The 21,896-nt window shown below is 38.2% G+C and overlaps 2 protein-coding genes across 6 annotated transcripts in view; one reads left to right on the top strand and one right to left on the bottom strand.

Annotated features, from left to right (window-relative positions):
- LOC6632289 (trichoplein keratin filament-binding protein) overlaps positions 1-18,775 on the top strand; it is a 36,304-nt gene extending 17,529 nt beyond the window's left edge. Inside the window, exons 1-2 of one of the 2 annotated variants that reach the window (XM_015170724.3) lie at positions 15,281-15,426; positions 15,603-18,775. In XM_015170724.3, coding sequence (XP_015026210.1) covers positions 15,606-17,138 — 1,533 coding nt within the window. In that variant the 5' untranslated portion in view covers positions 15,281-15,426; positions 15,603-15,605 and the 3' untranslated portion in view covers positions 17,139-18,775. Of the gene's footprint in view, positions 1-15,280; positions 15,427-15,602 lie in introns of those variants that run through there. The other variant, XM_002056695.4, reaches the window with a different exon arrangement.
- Positions 2,329-10,827, bottom strand: PGRP-LB (Peptidoglycan recognition protein LB). Of its 4 annotated transcripts, none has more exons than XM_015170264.3 (3): positions 10,653-10,827; positions 2,821-3,207; positions 2,329-2,752 (listed from the first exon to the last, which is right to left on the bottom strand). In XM_015170264.3, exons 1-3 carry the CDS (start codon positions 10,810-10,812, stop codon positions 2,532-2,534), a joined length of 768 nt encoding a protein of 255 aa, XP_015025750.1. In that variant the 5' UTR covers positions 10,813-10,827; the 3' UTR covers positions 2,329-2,531. The 4 variants fall into 4 exon arrangements, with proteins under 4 accessions (XP_015025750.1, XP_002056730.1, XP_015025751.1 ...); XM_002056694.4 differs by lacking the exon at positions 10,653-10,827 and adding an exon at positions 8,010-8,447; XM_015170265.3 differs by lacking the exon at positions 10,653-10,827 and adding an exon at positions 3,436-3,562.
- Positions 18,776-21,896: the final 3,121 nt, after the last annotated feature.

A 21,896-nucleotide genomic window follows, 5' to 3' on the forward strand; every position in this document is an offset into this window, starting at 1 on the left:
AGTTCCATGTGCGCGGGGGAATGCATAACAAATGCCAATATAGAAAAAAGTCAACCACCTCCCACCACCTCTCTAGTATTATGTGAAATGTAGCCCACACAATTTCAATTAACTTCTCAGTTGGCGTCGCTCGTCAGTGTCAAATTACAGAAATATCTTAAAATAGATGAAAATTTAAATGGGCAGTCGCTTCTCTCGTGGGCTTATAATTAATTAATTTATTTCTATTTAAAATTCTATGAAAATATGCTCCAGTAATTATTATTTTTCGCCCCAAATATATTTCCATTTGCTGCGCTGCACAAAACCAATTTTAAATTAGCAAAACGTTTGCTTAAACGCACGTAAACAAATGTGCGCACACACATACAAACACACACAAGAGTATGCAAACAATAAATGTTTCATAATTTAACGTTTTTCAACACTGTCATTTGCATGCCTAGATATTGTACTAGGCGTATGCGTAATAAAAACATTGACAAAACAAGCGAGCTTCTGCGGGGCACGGGGTAAAGTGAATATAATGTTAGTTGCATATTTTTCATCTGCCAGCAAGTGAAACAATTCTTACACTTTTTATTGGTACTGCATTCTGTTTGTGAAATTTCCCAGATGAACATAAATATGTATGCATATATATGTATATGTTGTGTGCATGGAAGTTAGTCGAAAATAAATGCTCGCATAGTTTTGAGACTAAATGCAGCAAACAAATTTGCGCTGCATACTTTTTGGCGGTGTCAGAAAACATTGACTATCACCTGTATACGCTGTAATATAATAGTCTAGTGAAAATGTTTTTGCTACCCTGAAAGAAATATTCATAAAATGTAATAAAAAGTTAAAAATAAAAGCATATAGTAGGAAAAAAGAACCCCTCTATATATTCTAGTCGATCTTATTTACAAGCAAATCATAAAATATTTTAATATGTTTGTCCCAAAGGCAAATATAGCTGTAAAATGTGTGCGACAGTACAGGGTATTTTGTGCGGATATTTTGAAGCATTCCATTTTTTTGTTTATTAAAATATTTGTTTTTATACCCTAAACTTATTGATGGGTAAAAAGGGTATAATGCTTTAATGCATATGTATGTAGCAGGCACAAAAAGCATCTTCCCGACCCCGTAATGTCTATATATTCTTAATCAAAAGCCGAGTCGATCTAGCCATTCCCGTCTGTCCGTCTGTCCCTCTCTCCGTATGAACGAACGCATTGATTTCAGAACCTATAAGAGCTGGAGACTTGATATTTAGAACGTAGACCTTCCTAGTGCCCGCACAGTACTGTTCGTTAATCGATAACTTTCCCCGTTTCCAAACAATCAATAAAAATCGATATCGAAATTCTGTTCTTTGAGCAAATCTTCTAGGGTTAAAGAGCTAGAGCCACCAAATTTGCCATGTAGCTCCTAGAATATTATATATTTAATTTTATAGTTTTTTTTATTAGTGATAAGGTAACGCCCGGGTAGCGTATGCTGCATTTGATGTTGGTAGAAGAAAGTTCAGGGTATCCTCAAGTCTAGTCTAGCTCAATGAAATTAGGACAGGGTGGCGCCTAGTCGTGCACTTCCCCTCGGTTAAATTAATTCTCTGTTTGCCTTGTTTCGCTTTGTGCACATAGTTAAATTTTGTTTGAAAAATCATAGCACAAATCAATAAAATTAAAAGCCACTTTGGAACCGAGTTTCATTTTTTTACCTTTTCTATGTTTTAATTGTGTGGCTTTGTTTGTATTCTATTTTATTTATTTTTTATGTGATGACAAGTTGAAAACTTGCCAGGGCCGTAAATCAATTTGGTGAGCGTAGACAACTTTACAGCGGTTTGTAATAAAAAACAACAAAGTCGCACTAATTGAAAGCATTCGCCTGGCGAAATTTCATTGCAATCAAATTGCGAATTGCAAATTGTACAGAAAGGCAAGATAGTGTTTGAGTTGGCATTGCCCGACTAGCAGATACCCTGAATGATTGCAAACGAATACAGATACAAACACTTGGGCAGGCAAGGGCGTTGCACACTGTGCTTATTCTGTCCTCTGTTGCTTTCTGTCCGATCTTCATGAAGCTTTTAGGCATCCGAATGTACTTGAATACAAAAGCCCATGACGTTATATCCAAAACTTTCACAAACCAATATTGTTGTCTTTAGCTCTTGTAAGCTGCGAGGTATGGTCAAAAAATCTATTTCTATCAAAATCATGCTGATAAAGAATTTATATATTTCTGCTGCCTGTGAAACACATTTTCCCAAAACCAATCTACCCTTTACAGACATTTTCAATGGGTACAATAATTTTTAATTAAATGAGGCGAGCATTTAAAATTGTAATGCTAATAGTTTGTGTTTATTTGTATACGCTCTCGCTCCTTCTTTTTCTTTCTTGCTTTAAAACTTAAAAAATACTGTAAATAGGCCTCTCTTCTTCTTTCTCTGGCTCTCTCTTTCTCTCGCTCTCTCTCTCTGTCGCTCTTTCGCTTAGAGACTCTCGTGTAATTAAAGTAGCTTCTGTTTGTTTGGCTTAAGCCATTTTAACTGCGGGCTGCGCCTCTGCGGTGCTGTTGAGCTGCGTAAAATGCGGCCAGGTGGAAATCTCCTGATACAGTCTGCCACCTGGACATTCAGTATCGCGCACCTGTCTATGTCCGAGCAGCTTGTAGGCCGGATCAATATAGCCCTGGGCCACGCCGAATGCAATCAAATCCTGTGCTGCCTGTAGCATGCGTGCGGGCGGAAGTTCAGCTTTTGGTTTGATAAGAAAATGAATTAATTAGTTAACATTCTGTTTGGTTAAACCAAATGTGACTCACTTCGCCAATCGCCGATGAGCACAATGCCCACGCTCTTGTCATTATATTTGGGCGCATGGGCGCCAACCACATTGAAGCCACGTCCCGTATAGATCAGCCCGTCGCCGCCAATGCCAAAGCTATAGCCAATATCATTCCAGCCGCGATCCACCTGATGGAAGTCCTGCATTTCGCGCATGCTGCGCATGCAATCAGGCGTGCTCTCGCATACGGCTGGTATATACGAGTGATGAATGATCACAAAAGGTGCGGGTCCATTAAAATAATCCACCTGCTTGGGCATGCGGGCACCCCAATCGGCGCGCGACAACAGCTGCGAGATGCCGCCACCGCCACCCGGACCAGCTCCTCCCTCCGTCGTAACCGGCTGCATGTGCTGGCTGTAACCTGTATGTGTATAGAGCAGAGATTGGCCATCAGTTTATTGACTTGTTTAAGTTGGATTTTAGTGCAGTTACACGATATTTTCTTTATTTACAATTTTCGCACTCTGTCGAGGTGTCTGTGTATGTGCGACTGTGTATGGGCGCGTGTGTGCGTGCGTGTATATTTGGCAAAACTTTTGTTAGCATTAATTGCAACAGTTTGTTTAACTTAAACTTTATCAAGTCTCACGTTCAGCTTCCGTGTGCCGCGTTGCCATTGATAAATTATATTGGAAACGTATTCCCCTGGCTGCTGGTGTTGTCTGTCTGTCTGTCTGTATGTGTGTGTGCGTGTGTTGCCTCAACGAGGTGAGAAATCGCAATGAAACGCCAACGCCAAATGGTAGCCGTAATGTCTCTGAAAAATTCCCCGTATACCACCTAACTAGGCACAACAACAAGAGCCCCGACAGACAGAAAGAGAGAGAGAGAGAGAAAGAGATAGAGAGAGAGAGAGTGAGAGAGAGAGAGAGCGACTTAAACTGCCTACTTAAACTGCCCAAACAAGTCGTTGCCCCAAGCTGATTCGTATTGATATATAATCAGTTTTAGATAGTATATAGATTTTATAAATCCATAAATTTATAAATATATCTCTTGCCCGCTCTCACCTCTCTACCCCTATATTTCTTTCTCTTTGCGGTGTTTTCGCCAAACGTGTCAATTAATGAACCGGCCTAAGTCCATATAAAATATGCATAAAGTTTGCTCGCCAATTTGTTGTTTACTGATAGGTTTAATACACTACAAAATGCAAGGAGTCTGACGATTCTGTACAAGCTTCCGTTTAGGGGGTCGCAGTTCATTAAAGTATATATTCTAATAATATAATATTATATAAAATCGGAAATTTTGGAGAAAGTGTGAAATGATCAATGCTAATCTGAAAGAAATAACCATATGTGCGCTTAGCAAAAGCTACATTAGGTATAACCAATCTATGAATCCTCAGATCAAATGTTAAAACCATGAAAATGTTTTTTTTTTTTACTTCTTGTATAACCCTGTGGTAAACAACATTTAAGCCACATCCGGTTCAGATATTTAAAATCCGTTTATGGCTTTAAAAATATTATTTATCTCATCAATAGCTTAATAAACAATCGCTTTTAACAATTTTCTGTTTACTCAGCTGAATTTTATTCTTTTAAAAATTAAAATATTTTCTTGAAACATTTCAAGCCAAAAATGTGGTGTGTCTAGTAGAGCTTTGATTGATACGATTGTTATAATTGAACAGCAGTTGTGTTTAAACTACTACAATCGATTATTTTTTATCAACTATCGATAGACCTCAGTCATCAAATAATTGTTGGCTGAATTTTTATATATACTTATGTTGAAGTCGTCAGGCTGAAATGAATTTAGCTACTTTTTCCGCCTGTAATATCAAGCACGTGAGAGACTGCTTAATTCTTGTTAGTTAGGTCAACTATTATTAGCGTCATTTATCAACTCTGCATCATATACGATTTTATATTAATTTAGCAAGGGTCTTGCTTACTTAAACCGCTTAATAAAAAAATTATTATAATTATTCAAAGCTATTTTCAATTCTGAAATGCAAACTAGAATGCAAACTTAATCAAAATTGTTAGCGTATGTCAGCTGTCTGTGTTTTGCGCTGTTCTCTTATAATCCACAAATAATGATGAGTCAGCTTTAAAGTTTAACAAATGATTTTCAAATATTATGCGAATGCGATGTCAACAGGTGGTATCATCTATCAGTTGGACCCACGGAGACAGCTGTAGGCCAAAACGCGGCCTTCGAAGTTAACTTTCTGGTTCCCGGTCGCCCGCAGCTCATAAATGCAAATAAATCTGACGACAAACTATTTTCATTCAAAATTCGTTAAATGTATGCGCGGGTGTTGACTGTGATTGAGTGTGTGTGTGTGATTGAGGGTGTTTCTGTGTGCGAGAGTGTTTGTGTGTGCTTGCGCCCAGAAAGAGAGTGAAACTTTAGCACCATCCATTTGGCATGTTTGCCAAGGAGTCGACAACTACCACGCCTCTTCCTAGCACATTTATATGCATACGCAAACTTGGCAACAGGGCAATTTTGAGGCTGCAGAAGTTTAGCTACTGGGAGGATCTGTGGCTACACTTGACTAAATCAATAGCAGTAGCTTCTAATTACAAAATTTTAGGGCCAACATTTTTGCGAACGCCTGCCCACTATTAAGAATCAGATATATATAGAGAGAAGGTATATGGAACAACGAGAAAAAGGGGCGAACAAATAAAAACATTTTCCGTACTAGGTTTCTTAATTAAAATTTCGGGAAATTTTAAGTCCAAATTAAATTAAAAGTTCTTGAGTACAATTAAGTACAATTTATGCATAAAGGAATAAATTCCTAATGCTTCTAAAATAAATATATAAATGTTTGATTGAAGTAAAAAGTAATATCTGTACTTAAAATCAAGAAAAGTGAAAGCTATCTTGAATTTTTAGCTCTAAGGCGTTAAGACCATACTTTCTTAATTTCAAAGTAAAAATGCGGGAAACTTAAATATTGTTGGTTTAAAATTAAGCGTATTTTGTTGTTACAAAATATTTTATTTGTTTTTTCCGTTTTTATAAAAATATAGAAAAACTTAAGTCAATATACTTGAATGAAGTGCTTAATTCTTGATCCAAGTTTTTGCGTCCTTAAAAAAAATATTTGAAATACGAATTTTGTGCTTGACTTAAGAATTGCCGATATTGACGCACTTGCTTCAAGTGTGGTCGGAACTTGAATTAGGAATGGAACGAAAACGAAGCTCAAACTAGAACTGACGATGGAACTGGAGTGGGAGCTGCCGCTGGAACTGTAACTACAGTTGCGTCTATTGGCTTGAATACTAAACAGAGTGTGCAAAGGGGGCGTGGTTGGGGGCTGGCTGTCAAATCATTTGCTGTTTAATTTATGCCTTTGGCTTTTTCAGTAGTGTTACACGTTAATTGCGTTTATATACTCTATCTCTCTCTCTCTCTCTTTCTCTTTCTCTTATATACCGTTAAGCCCGGTCTGGCACGTAACACCCGTGCCAACAGCCGACCCCTCGATATAAACCCCTTTTTGTACACGCTTCTCTAATCGTTGGCCCTAATTACACGCGGGGCTAATAAAGTAAACATTAAACTCGTTGTGCTAATCAATGTTGTAAGCTATAACCAAAATAAACACACACATACACGTAAATAACTCCACCCTCGAATGTTAAATAATTAGTTTGAGATGGGCCCAGGCTCATGTTTTATTAGGAAATTGCCTCAAAAAAGTAATTTTCCTCAAATTGCATGAAATTGACTTGCCCCGTGGCACACGCTGAGTGCGAAGTGAGGGAAAGTGGGGCTTGTCGGTGATTTCTTTGATAATTTGATAAGACCATATCCTTAAGCATTTGATCAAGTTTTGTCTCATAATTGAAGCATTTCAATTTATTCATTTTGCTACCTCACAAACATAAATGCCAAGCGACGCACTAATTGTTTGCTTTTAATAAGCCAAAGCATATAAAATATGCTATTCACAAAAACACGAACATCCGCATACCTGAAAACATATAAGTTAAGCCCGAATACCGCACGCATTAAACAAATATTTTGGTCTTGGACGGAGTATAATATAATATGATATATGAAATATTCGAGATTAAGTCACGCTCCGTTTAAATAAAAAATTAAATAAAAAAGTACCTGTGAAAAAGGCCACAAAAAAGAGGAAAAAAAAATACACAGAAGCAGTTGCTGCGACTAAAATACTCTAAAAAGTCTGAATTTTATGTCTAATTCAAGGTTTAATTTAATTTAAATGTGTGTCTACTCATGAAGCTTATCTATCGGCTTCTTCCTATAAATTGAACCAAATAAAAAAGAGATTTCAGAAATCACAAACTCTACCTTTTAGGCTTTATTTAAAAATAATCATGCCGTTTTAGGCAAAATTCATGATTTGCGAGATCTCTATTTAAGATACATACATTATTTTAAAGAAATATATAAAAGATATATAGATGTAAAATGTTTCTGTTGCAGAGACTAGTCAGACGGAGGAATATATTGAACCGTTTTTCTGTTTTAAACTTTCTGACAATTCCCTAATTTCCGAAAAAAAAACAACAAACTGCCCAATATACCTTTTTCTTAAGTGGAAATATGTTAGAATATTGTGCTTTACAAAAAAAAAAAAATCTGTATAACATTCTATAAAATGTCATGAAATGCGCGACTTAAACAATTTCCAAGATCATTTAATATTAAAACAAGTTTATATATTTTATTTACCTGCTGTTTTCGTGCGTTGCAAATTAATACATTAAGCTGTTATACCCTTTACGTAAGTGTATAAAAAAACAATCAATTATAATGTGCATATTATAAAAAGTCCCTCATCCGACTGTCAATGATTGTGTGCGTGTGTGTGTGTGTGGGAGAGTGTGTGTGCGAGAGTGTGTGTGCGTTTGGCGCTTAAATGACATTTTTGTTAAATGCAAGTAATTTAATTTGCGCACAATCTGAAACATAAATTTGTAAATAGTATGGGTATTACGAGCAGCAGTACGAGTATACAAATTACTGCCTGTACAAGATGCATATCTCGTGCCCTCTCTTCCTCTCTCTGTCTGTTAGCCAGCAAACAGATGAGCTAGCAACAAATTTCAGTGGCATTGAACAGGCGTGCAGAAATGGCGATAAGCAGCAATTGCTGTTGTGCGTGTGTGTGTGTGTGTCTCAGGGGCAGCCTAGCGATAAGGCGGCAACAACACTTACCCATCATAGATAACAAAAGTAATCCAAGTGCTGTCATGTTTTGCAGGTGTTGCGTGTTTCTGCGGCTCTGCTTGGTTAGGAACTTTTTTGCTTTTTGTTTCTATATTTGTTTGTTTTTATATTTTAGGAACTCTTTTTTGTATTGTATTAAGAATGTAATTTAATTTGTGCTATTGGCAAGAATTGTGCAAGTTTTTGAAATCAGAAAATTTTCACATGCTTTATTTTTGGGCTTATTTTTACGTTATGTTTCGCATTCGCGCGTCTCTGAAGAGCGAATGATTGGGCTGCATAAGGGCGCACCAATGTTTATAGACGTGTACCAAATTTTTTTGTACTATTTTTATTTAGTTTTGTTGTTTTTTTTTCTATTATTTTTTTTTTTGTTTTTTGTTTGTTTACTTCTTTTTTCGCACCAGCGCTGTCGACGTCAGCGTCGCTGTTGTTGCCTGCGCGCAATGCCAAACAATTTTTAAATCGCATGAAATTTATTACCAAGCGCCAGCTGCGACGTCGACGTAAACACTGGCGTCGCCGTCGCCGTTGCCGTTGCGCAGTCGACGCAGCTGCTGAGCGTTTCATTCGATTTGCTCTTTGCCGCTCCGTTGCGCTCGCTTCCGCTCAGCTGGAATCGTGTTTTCTTTCATTTGCGATCGGTTAGCTCTCAATTGTTACTGATAATGTTATCAGCTCTGTGGGGGATTTGTTACGCCCCCCTCGCCTGGTCTAATTGGTGAGCTGTATGCATACCGTTAGGGCTTAAAGGTTCAAATTCCTGTGTGATTTACATGGGAATTTGTGCGAATTTTGTCGACCTCTTTTTTTGTGCGTTGAACTTAATTTTCTGTTTTATTTTGTTGCTTTTTATATGGTCTGATGGACGGTACTTTTTATTTGCACTCGGGTTACGGGTACTTTTTTATTCGGCGCCCTTTGCGATGGCATATATATTGTGACTTGGCATAAATATCATATGAAAGCTGACCTTTGCTCCGTTATCCAATCGGCCGATTACAGGTGATTCATGCATGCCCATGGCACTACCTTTTGGCTGATACCTAATAATATAATCAATTTTTTTTTTCAATATCGATAGCTTAATCACTTTTCATTTAATGCCATATCATCATGTTATAGGCCATCTTCACAAGATATTATATTGGTCACTTGGCTTTTGATTAGATAGAATCTGTTTTGTCTTATCTTTATACCGCCAACCGTAAATTTTGTGCAAATTTTGAAACTATATATTTTGTTTTTGTTTTTCATGTTTTTATGATTATGTGCCAGCTGTTTATCTAGAGTGAAAGTCATATAATGTGCTCATAAGGTCGCAAAATTTTTTGTGCCAAATAACATTAATCAAAATCTTAGTCAAATATATGCGCATATCTTAACTATTCGTAATGACTGGTTGGCAACCCGCATAACAGTCAGCTTTTGTCCGCCTTAACTATTATGATATTTGTTTTCTTTTTTTATTTTTTATTATCTAATAACTCAGTAGATATATATACCTCGATATGTTAGCTGGTATTTACATTTACATAAGTTCTTATCGGATATTATCGGATGCTTGAACTTTATGAACTGCATTTCTGAATGACCTGTCACTGTCTTGCACTAAGCTATATCTCTTCCGTTGTCGTGCCCCGCACTTGCCTCAGCCTACACGATTCTTTCGCCTGACAAGATTGTATTTTTTTTTTTCTCGAACCATCCGGAGTTTTCTGGGGATGCCCCTCGTTGTTTGAGGGGAAGCCCTGGACAAATGTATTTACTAAATTGCTTTAGCTTTAGCTTTGATAGATAAATTAGCAACATTTTATTCTACTGTTTGATTGTCAAATCTGAAAAATGTTGCGAGGTATTTTAACATTCTAATGGAGCTTGTAACGTTTAAGGAATTTTGAATATTTGTATATCTAAATATGTTTTTATCCAAACATGACGCATCTTCTCCCCAGTTAACACCGGGTACTGCTTTATATGTCAAAATATAAGAAATTAACATAATTTTTAAACGTTGACCGCAAAAGTGGCACAAATATTAAAAAATGCCCAAATATTTTGGCAATATGGGAACTGAAACGAAGTTTCGGAGCGCTCTGCCTAAAAATAAAACTTGTTATACAGGCTATGCAGGTCAGCTGGGTTTTCCACAAATGACAAATTAATGGATTGCCGTTGGGGTATTTAATCATGTAAGAAGCAGCTGCCTGATAAACAGTTTACATTTATAATCAATACAAAGTTTTCTTCCGTTATTGCTTACATAGTGTATTTAGACTTCGCTATGCTTTTCAGATAAGTTTTCCTTTCTTGTTTTTCATTGGCCCATCTCTCATTCACACAAACACACATACACATCTAGATATTTCTAGCCACACTGGGGGGATTACCGCAGCCTCCAGATGGCCATCATCAAAAGGAAATTCAAGTCATTTGCTAGCCAATATTTTGGCTGTGTGTTTATGTGGCAAGGTAAACACGCAAGCGAGAAACAACCCCTCCTTCCCCCTCTCTCCCACCACCGTAACACAACTTGATTTATTTTATTTTGTAAAAGGGGAAATTTTTCGTAGAGCTCACTATAGACACATGAAATAGTTCAAATAGTTGAATTGCTGGCACGGCACTTACCACAAATTATACTCGATTCTTGTTCTTGCTGTTTTTGTTGCTGTTGCTGCTGTTGCCGTGTGGTTGCGTCTATGTCAGCCGCTTTTGGCATAGCCGCCACCGCTAAGGTCCCCCAAGCGGAGCAAGACGCCGACCCAAATCCAGACTGCTCGTCGCCCATTTCGTGCCAATGTTGTTAACAACCAAAACAGCTCTGAAAACCGCTAACAACAATGTGAAGCTTGTCCGGGAAACCAAAAAACTCGATGTCTCGATGGCAATGCCGAAGCCGAAGCTGTTTAGTGCTCTGATTAATTCCAGTGCGTTTCGAAGTACACTGTAATCGAATTAGGGTATGCAACATTGTATATGAAGTGGGTCTTGGCTAGAAACAAAAATGTTAATCTTAGATTTTTCACATCTATTACAGTATATACTTATATTTATAAATATAATTTTTATGTATATAATTTTTATATATATAATTTTTATATATATAATTTTTATATATATAATTTTTTTCCAGGCTGATGATTTTACCTCGCAAGGCTTTCTTAACTTTTTTATTTCCATAGAATATAATTCAAATATATAAATTTGTATATAACCTTTTTAATTTGTCGATTAGTGGGATATAAAATTTATATAAGTACATATACCTAGATATATTCAAGCCCCTTCCCATATACACAAAATCAGAGTTTTTACACTCCAAAACTGTTTCATAACTAAAAAAAATGTTTATTATGATAACGTATATCATCAATACTACGTAGTCATCAATAGTTACCTTTATTGTTGCTTCAAAACAGTAGTGTTGGAAAGGCATTTTTAGAGACCTACTTTAAAATAGTACAGTTTTAGTATATTATAGAAACAGTATTTTATATAGATTATATTTTATAATATATATATTATATTATATATTATATTATTATATTATACATTATATATTATATATTATTTATTATATATTATTTATTATATATTATATATTATATATATATTTATTATTTTTTATATTTTATTATGTTATATAAAATTATATTGTATTATTAGATAGGAAGGGTTGGGCGGGGCATATATTTTTAATATTTTTATATTTTTAAACTTAGATTATTTACTTAGTTCTTTTGGATTAATTATATTCCATAAATTGCCCTGGTTAAGGCATTTCATCGACGTCTATTCTCAGTCTAATTTTTGTTCAATGCGATTGGCTTTGTTTTTATTTTTTTTTTTAATTTACCATTGGAGTGTCCGCTAATCGTACATCTTATCAGGGTATTAAGTGCGATGTTCGTTAACTGCGGTTTGGCACGCTCTTTACTTATTTTTCTCCCATTCTGTTTTCTTTGCACGCCCGAGGTTCTGAGCTATAGAAATCACATTGTTTTTAGGGTATTCACCACAAGGTGAAACATTATCTGTGCAGCTGTTAGATAATGGCGAGCGTCTATTACAATTAGCAAAAGTAATTGTGAATTATTTGTTCAAGCAACGATATACACCTGCCACACACTTATGTTAGCCAGCTCGTCTGCCTTGATATGAGCCAAGTCCATTGCCCAAAAGACTATACTTAATTAGTGTACAATGGTGTTAACTCGCTTGACTTAAGCCTTTTATATAAGTAAATAAAGTAAATATAGTAAATATATATATATATCTAAATATAGTATAGTAGATATCTACAGGTATTTGGGCACAGTGTTCGCTCGAAATTGACAACATTTGGTTTTCGGGCTGCCTTGTTGTTTTCTTCTATTCCTTTTTCTCAGAATATATATTATCCATAGAATTTTATTTGAATTTTAGAAAAATCATTTAATGACAAAAATGTTTTTGAACTGTAAAAAAGTAATAAAACAAGAAAACTTTTTGAAAGACAATACATTTGTTTTTTATTTGAGAAAAAAATCTTTAATATCAAAAAAAATATTATAATTAAAAAAAATATATATATAGGCAAAAATGTTTTTATCAATTCTTAAGAAGTGTATATTTCAACACTGTGGCAAAATCAATATAAATTTGGGATACTTTATTGTGAGGCCTTAAGGGGAAAAATTAACTATTTAAACGTCTAACTAAATCCACTAATATTTCGTAAATGTTTGGTTATAATAACAGTAATTCAAAAACTTTTAATAGCTATATAAAGCAGATATTTAATTACATAATTTCTTCAGACCAATTTCTTAAAACTTTTCTAAACTTTTATGCAAATGCATTATAATGAAGTGCTTCAATTCGTAACTCAAGACATCAGCAAAATGGTTCTAATTTCTGCAAGCTCTTATATCAGACTAGCACTGTATACAGCTCATATATCAACATATAAATGTCCATATATATACATTTATATTTATATGTGAATCTGGCAAAGTTTTGGCATGAAGCAACTCATCAGTTGGCGCTTATATCATTGCCTGTTCTGTTCGGATTAGTTACGCTTGCTGGTTGCCATTTGGGTTAGAAATTATATGCCAGGAGGCTGGTTCCGCTAGGGGTGGGGAGGAGGGGTGAGAGGAGTGGGTTGCGGGCTGTTGCGGGCAGGATATTTTAGATCTCTTAACTGATGCTAGAGCTGGCTACGAAACACGCACATGCCATATATTAAGGCATACATAAAATGACAAACGATTTGCGTTGCGCGTAAATTGAAAAGCGCTGAGCCTGTGAGATTGCTGCAGCCACGAGAAAGGCCAGAGCAGGAGAAAGCGGGCTGGGCAGAAGCAGCAGTGAAAGCACGGCAGGAGCTGTTGGCTTGGCTTGGCTGACTGGTTGGCGACAGCAGCGACTTTTGCTTGTTTGTGTTTCCTGTTTTTGTTGGGTGTGTGTGTCTGACACCCTCCTACCGCACCGCCCTCCCCCTCGCGATATGCCCGGGCTGAATGCCAAAACTTTGGCAAAGTATTCAAATTAAAATTTCAATTAAGGAAGTGAATTTGGTGTGCCGAAAGTGTATTAAGTCTATTTGGGCGTCATCTTGGCATTTGAGCTGTGGGCTCAACTGTCGCCCGCTCGATTGAAATGTGGGCGGGCACACGCATGCCACGCCCAACAGCCCCACCTTGTTCGCACCGTTGCTTGATTTATTGCCCAAGTTTTCTCAGTCACATGACATACAAAGTACTTTGTGGAATACATTGTGCATTTTTGTATAAACCAAACAGTATATATTTTTGTTGTGACTGGTTGTTGGTTGGGCTCTTCTTTTTCCAGCCCGCTGCTGTGGGCATTATTAATAATGTAATCAATTTGTAAACAATTTGGCATATATCAATGTGCTTCGTGCTGCCCATAAATCTCGCCCAAAATTAGCAAAGCCGCCGTCCACGCAACGCCAACGCCAATTTGCATCCCGGCATGTGGCTAGAATATGGGGGTTGTTGTCTGTCGGTGGTCTGAGAGACGGAGGGCTGGAGAGCTCTGATGTCCTGGATAACTTTTCAGCAGAACCCAAAACGAGAGAGCACGCAGCTACGCACAGCGTTGAGGCCTCTTGACATATTGCAACGGGGCCACGTTGATGGATGGACGCTTGGGATGGACAGTTGCCTGTATCTGAAACTCGTTGGCATCCAGCCTCCTGCTGCTGATGCTGGCGGAGTTGGGGTTGGGGTTTGGGGTGGGGTGACATTTGGCAAGCAACAGCTTTTGCGAATTTGGGTAGTTGGCTGGTTGGCTACGTTTCTTTTGCTTTTGCATTCCTGTCTGGCTGCTCGCTTGGCAGTTAGTGACAGCTGCTGCCAGGCAGAAACCAGCAAAAAAAAAAAAAAAAAAAAATGAAACAAAATAAAACCAAAAAACCAAAAAGCGCACAGCCCGTCACAGCGTAAAGAGCGGTATATCTAATCTCAAAAAAGCCTGAAATTCGGTGCCCCGTTGCCATAGTTAACTAAGATTGAGACATTCGTCTGCTCTGCTGATAAAGTTCCAGTCGGTAGCTTTGTTGTCTGAAACTAATAACTTCCTGACACTTACTTAATTTGACACTCGCAGGAATTTAGTAGTTTCTTCTAAATATGTTAGTATATGCAATGGAAGAAGTTATATCCATAAAGAAAATGCAATTCTGACTGCTTTAAAATTTTTGAATTTGAATAAATTTCAGATTCTTTGCAAAATGGTGGAATCTCAGAATATTTTGGAGCTGTGTAGCTCAAGTATAAGCTTTTCGACTATGTTTAAATATATTTTTGAACCACTTTCCAAGTCTTATAAGCACACAGTGGTATTAAAATGGCTTAAAAGTCATTTCAGTCCATATCTAAGGATCTTCCTGAGATGTTGGGCTCCCATTCATTATATAAGCTTTTCGACTATATTTAAATTTATTTCCGAACCATTTGAAGCTCGATTCCAACTTTGCAATCCATATCTCAAGAGCAACTTGAGCTTATCTGCTGAAAAAAATATTCAAAAATTCAAAGTACCTTCAACATCAGAATATTTTTGGGTTTTAATTATAACACTCAGTATGTGTGAAGCTTAATACGATATATTCACATAATTTTATCAAGCTTGTTGGGCTACTGTGTGGCATATTTTTCTGTCAATTGGAAATTGAAAAAACAGTTTTTTCTCCCCACTTGTTGAATTCTTTAAAGCACTTTGATTCAATTGTTTGAATTGTATAATCGTAACAAACTCAAACATTATTTTCCTCTCGACTAGGCGACGTTTATAGCCTCAATAAGTTGGAAAAAGTATAAATAAATAAAAGGCAACAATCGTGTGTGTGCTCTTTGGCGAATTCTCATGCGGCGCATTCAAACGGCAAATTGAAGTTTGTTCTTTTTTTTTTTTTTGTATTCCACTCAACTCATCTGACTGGGCTTTCATCATGTTCTGCTACTGGTGGCAGACAGGCACGACTGCACACGGCTGTGTCTAGAAGTTTATGAACTTGTCATTCAGCTTTTCACAATTTTTACACTCTCCCGTCTTTTACTTTGCTTGCAGGACATGTCGGGTGGACGCTTGAATCATCAGCATGCCGCGTATGCCTGGCGGCGGGAGCAGGAGCACAATCGAGTGCAGGCGACGGAGCAGGTGAATCGTTATTACGACCATTGGGGTCAGGTAACGTCACGCTTTGAGAACTGGACCAATCAGGCGTATTACGACAAGGCCGACAAGAAGCTTCAGCAGCGCAAGAGTCAGCAGCAAAAGGAACAGGAGCTGGACGATCGTCGGGCCAAGCTGCGTGAGCTGCTGGATGGAGATAATTATATCTACGATCTGGAGCTGGGACGCAAGCGTCGGCCGCGTGAGGCGGCTGGTCACGATCTGAAAACCCTGCAGTGTATCAATCAATCGCTCAAGGAACAGGAACAGCTCAAGCGTAAGCTGGAATTGGAGGCCAAGCTATACGGCCGTTGGCGTCACGGCGTGGACGATGAGAAGTTGTTGTACAAGTCGAAGTCGGACAACGAGGTGCTGGCCAAGCTCAACTGGCTAGACAAGCAGATAGAGCAGCAGCAGCAGCGTGAACAGCGCGAGGCGCTGGCCGCCGAACGGCAGCTGTTGCTCCAGCAAGAGATCAGTCGTACCGAGCAGGCGCAGAAGGAGCGTCAGCTGATACGCGAGCAGGAGATCAAGGATATTTGCGCGCTGCAGGAGTCACACGTGACGGAGCTCAAGCTACGCCAGGAGCAGGCGGACAAACTAAAGCAGGAGGAGCAACATTTCCGTCTCTTTCTCACCGAACTGGAAAAAGAGAAACAACTGCTGGAGGAATCGACGGCTCTTATGCTGCAGCAGCCGGATGTCAGTCAGGCCTACAATCTGAAGAAGATCAAGATCTTTATACGCAATCGCAGCGAGGCCTATCGCAAGCAGATCTCCCTATGCATTAATCTGCTGGAGCGCATGGCCAAGTATGCGGTCAAGACAGAGCAGCTGGAGCAGCTGCTTGACAAGTGCAAGGAGCAGCTGGATGCCGAAACTTTAGCTGCCAGTCAAATTGACGCCATGTACGAATCGGAGGCCAAATACAGTCTGCAGCAATGCGAGGACGATTGGCGTGAACAGCATTTGAAGCGCTTTGGCGACATCAACTTGCTGATCGAACAGGAGCAGCAGCTGCTCAGCGCCATGCTGCGCGAGAATCTGACCGAGCAGGAATCGATTGTGGAACTGCGCGCCACACATCTGGCGGGCATTGAACAGACCACCAAACAGTTGGAGCAACTTAACAAGGAGCAGGAACTGTCCTCGCCACGTGCGCTATGCGCCATCGAAGCTCAACCATGTGATTATCCAGAGCATCCGCAGGCCACGCTCAGTAGTCAGGCTGATCTGAACGAAACCAATGAGCTGTTGCCCAAGGTGAGCGATTCGTTCACCAATCTCAATTTGGATGTCTGGCAGGATATGCCGCCGGTTCGTGGCGGCATCGATTCGCCACGCCTCAATAATACACGCTCCATGAATGTTGTCGATCCACAGACGGCTGTGCCGCCAAAATTTGCACGCAAACGTGTTGTCTGGACCTAAGGTTCGAACTTCAAAGCCACTAAAATTTTAAATGTATTATTAACCTAGATTATCAATGTTTTAGCTATAATTGATTTATTTTACAATTGTTTGTGTGTGTGTGTGTGTGTGTGTGTGTGTGTGTGCGGATATGTGTGTGTTGTTGTCTATCTGTGTATGTGTGCTTTATGTAAACTGTGTCTAAAATACGCTCGCTCCGACTGATAATACTAAAAGAAAAACTAACAATAAACTGTATTTGTGGGCCAACAGGAAATGGGTTATTCAATTTAAGTGTAAAATTTATGACTAGTTACCACAACCCAAATTAAAACGCTTTATACTATTTAAGGTTTAATTTTTACTAATTAAATATTCAAATTTCGTAAAATGTCAATATCCCATTAACTTTGCTTTTAACCTATTTATTATGTAGCTATGCTCTCTTCAACTTTCCTTTTTAATTTCTCATTGACATATTTTGCGTTACATTTTGAAATTTAATATTTTAGCAATATTCTTAAAACCATTTTGTTTGGTATATTGGTTGTCTCTGTTCAACTTTCTCTTAAATTTCTCTCCGAAATTTCCCATAATTTCGATCGATTTTGAAATTTTAGATTTCAGCGAAGTTCATACAATCAATTTAATTATTATATTGCCATGCTCTCTGTTCAACTTTTCTTTTAAATTTCAATTTTGGTAAATAATAAGAGCTAGAATCCCCAAACTTGACATATAGCTTCCAAAATATAATATTTATATGCATTTGATGTTGGAAGAAGAGGGTTCAGGGTATCCCCTAGTCGGGAGCTCCTGACTAGAACCTCCTACTCCTAGTTCCTTGAATTGTGAAAATGAAGATCTATTAATTTTTTACTAATTTTCATTGCTATTGTTAAATTATTCTTTTTATTATTTCTATGTAGGCTTCTTGAAAAATTTGAAAATTTGCTTAATTGTGGAAGCATAGCACGCATTTCTTTCTGCATAAATATTCTTTTATTAATTCTTTGGCATGTGTGTTAGTCATGTCTTTGTATATAATTTGTGTGTGTTTTATGAAATTAATTTGTAACTTTTATTTTGTTCTCGGTTCATTTTTTAAATTCTATTTGGCGATTATAATAATTATGGGGACATTCTGTGATTTGTAAATGGTTACTGTTGTCTTCTTGAGCATTATGTGTGGTTGCTCTTGTGCTAATTGTATCTTCGCCTAAGAAGTTTTCGTTTAATTGGATTCTGGACAGAGCATCGGCCACATAATTTTATTTTCTTGGGACGTATTTAATTTGGAAATCGAGCTCATTTAGCTTGATTTTCCATCGTTGTAATTTCATGCTAGGTTCTTTCATGTTATTTAACCAGACGAGTGGTCTGTGATCACTAAGGATTTGAAATTGCCGGCCAAGAAGATAATACCTAAAGTATTTATTAGCCCAAACGATTGTTAATTATTCCTTTTCAATCGTTGAATAATTTATCTAATACTCTTTGAGAGTAATGCTTACATAGCATATAGGCTTATGCTCTTGCGAGTAGTTAATGAAAATGGTTTTTCGAAATTAGGGTATATTGAAATTGGGTCGGATGTTATGAATACTTTTAGCTTTTCAAACGCTAATTCGTTGATTTTTGCTTCCCTTTTTTAATTTAAGTGTTAATGGTTCTACTATATTAGCGAAACTTGGTATAAATGTCCTATAGAAAACACATAAATTTAGAAATGATATAATTTCTTTTAGAGTTTTTGGAATTGGAAATTTGACAATTGCTTGTATTTTGTTGGGATTTTGTTATATACCCTCAGTTGTGATGATGTGACACAGAAATTCAGTTTTATTTCTCATGAACTCGCATTTATCCAAGTGTAATTTTAAGTTAACTTCTCTAAGATTCTCAAATATGTTTTGTAGCGACAAAATGTGTTCCTCCAATAGAGTGAAAAAAATTATAATGTCGTCTAAGTAGACTAAACATTCCTTAAAATTAAATCTTCTAAGTGATTGTTCACACAACGTTGTATCGTTGCAGGTGCATTGTTAAGACCAAATGGCATGCTAGTGTACTCGTAAATGGGGTCTTGGATATTGAACCAGGGTACATTTGCATTTGGTGGAAGCCTTTGGCTAAAACAATGGTTTTGAAATATTAACATTTTCCAAGTTTGTCTAACATATCATACATGATCGGGATAGGCTACTGCCGGGAACCGATTTTTCACGCTCATGCGATTAAAGTATCGCGTGCCATTTACCATGGCATGAGACGTGAAAGTGTAAAGGTTTGTCCCATCTACTTTCATTGCGGCGCAGTGGTCATAGATTAGTATTGCGCGGCGAACGTTTGTAATGATAATGCCGTCGTCCACTATGGTGACAGGGTCAAGGTGACTCGGCTTGCGTTTGGCAACGAGCCGTACCTCCTGCATGGTGGCCTTGCGCGCAGCTGCTGCTCTCGGGCCGCTTGCAGAATGTGGCAGTTGCTGTTTGTCAACAATTTTCTACAGCTAAAATCTGGCCATCGCAAAGTTGAAGTACGGAACCATTGTGGGTGACTGGAAATATTCCTGCATTGCTAATTTATTATAGGGAGCTGAATTATGAAAGTTATTACATTGTTCTTATGTTTTACTTTAATATTAGATACTTTCAAAATGTCTGCTGTGGGGGTCCCTGTCAATAAGAATATTCAGTAAATTAGAGTGATCAATTATTGTTGGATTTATTATATTTATTTTTTCTTAGGTTACAGTAAGCAAAAGGGTCCCTATTTCTGTTATCATCATTCTTTTACGTGTGCTTATGGTTTCAAAAAGTTGACCTGTGTCGGCCCGCTTATCTTTTGACGAATTTAGAATTTAGTTTACAGTGTCGGTCAGTTGGTTAATCTTTTCATGTACTGCGTCTGCGTTAATTTTACTTTCTTAAAGTTGTTTGCGTCCGCTACAACCTTAAAGGCTGTTCCCAAGAAGTCGAGGCTTCTTACCTTACGATGGTGCACATCAAGGGCAAGGATAACATGCCCAGTACGTGTCCAGTGTCAACTTCCAGCAATTCCTCATATGGAATGCGGAAATAGTCCCGTTAATTTCATAGTTTCTTGTCATTGTCTCGTAGTCCGTGAGGTTGGTAGTGTGACGTAAGTATCCGTAGCTGTCCCATAGTAAGATGTCTCCGTCCATAATTGGTATGTAGTCCGCGTGCGAGTAGTCTGTCACCCGTGTCGTTGTCATTGACAAGGTTTAAAGTGTGGTGAACGTTATCCTAAAATGATAAAACTACTGTTATGAAAACGGTAATGAAAGAACTGTGTTTTAAATTCAACGGAGAACCACCCGCCCCTCAATGAGGACCGTTGTCCCCAAGTCCGCTCAGCCTTTTTTTCAATGCACAAGGGCGATAACTTGTTGCCTAGTCTGCGGTTCATCTTAACCAGGACCTTTTCATCTACTTCAAAGACTCCGACTCCTTTGGTTAACCCTGGCGTTCTGCTGAATTTAAGCCCTTTCTATCTTGCCTCTAAACTCACGGGTAGATGCCGGCAGAAAGCTAAGCAATATGTCCTTAGGCTTTTTCCCCACCACTGAGTGAATGGAATTGTTATATTCGATAGTGCCCTGCGGGATGAGGTCGACTGTGTCAACTATACCCCTTTGTAGCTTTAAGCACCTAGCTAGCACCTAGCACCCTCCATAAGAGTGCTGTGAACGCGATCTACCTGCCCATTAGACCAGCTATGAAGAGGAGGTGCGTTTACCACGCTGACGCCGTAATTATTTAATAGCAGACACCTGAACGTCTCTGTCTTGAATGCGAGATCATTGTCGCAATATACCTGCTTAGCCGAAGGGAAAATATTCATTAAAACTAGCATGGGCGGTCTCATGTCTTCTATCGTTCGAGATGCTATAGGCTGGACTACCGCAAACTTTGAGAATTTGTCTACGCAAGTCAAAAAGAATTTTTGCTTGTGGAGAAAATGTCGATATGTAACATTTCTCCTGTTTTTGAGGGAAGTGGCGGCTGGCCGAGTTCCTGCTCCTTTGGTTGTCTGACATATTTAGCTTTTGTGCAAATCTTACAGTTAACGACCACCTTTTTAGCCACTTTGGTCATTTTATGAAAATAGTATTCCTTCATGACCTGTTTCACATTCGTCTGAGACGAGCCTATGGGCTCGATTTTGTTCCTTAGTGATGATTTCTCTTCTATCACTGACGTCACACACGTCGGCCACGAAGTTCTTGCAATACCAAAACTTCGTAGTCGGAAAGGCTCTCACCAACTCATGCTGGAAACTGGCCAAGATTGGGAGAGTACAGTGAAACATTTGGTTTAATGACGGTCTTCATTGTTTCTATAAGGGCGTCCCTATCGGTGAAATTTATTGTGTGGCGAGTTTTTTCGCTGAAAAGTATGAAATTCCTTCCATCTGGTTCCGGGAGCAGCTTAGAGGCTTCTCTGTCGAATCGATTGTGTAAGACAGGGACAATTCACTGTCAATTGTAGCCGCGTCAGATTCTGGCTCATTGCGGTTGCCCTGCAAGGCGTTGTAGCGTCAGCTACATGATTCTCTTTGCCAGGCTTATAGAAAAGCTTGACCCCTGTTTCATCAATGCGCGCCTTCCAGCGCTTTATTTTTGCAATGGGATTGCTCTCGGATACCGAGAACCTAAGAGGCTGGTGGTCAGTGAAAATGTTTCTATCTGTAACCCCGATTAGAAAATGTCGTAGTTTGCCTAATGGCTAAACGATGGCAAGCAACACTCGCTCG

This window comes from Drosophila virilis, chromosome 2 (assembly GCF_030788295.1).
Source record: "Drosophila virilis strain 15010-1051.87 chromosome 2, Dvir_AGI_RSII-ME, whole genome shotgun sequence".
Lineage (NCBI taxonomy): Eukaryota > Metazoa > Arthropoda > Insecta > Diptera > Drosophilidae > Drosophila > Drosophila virilis.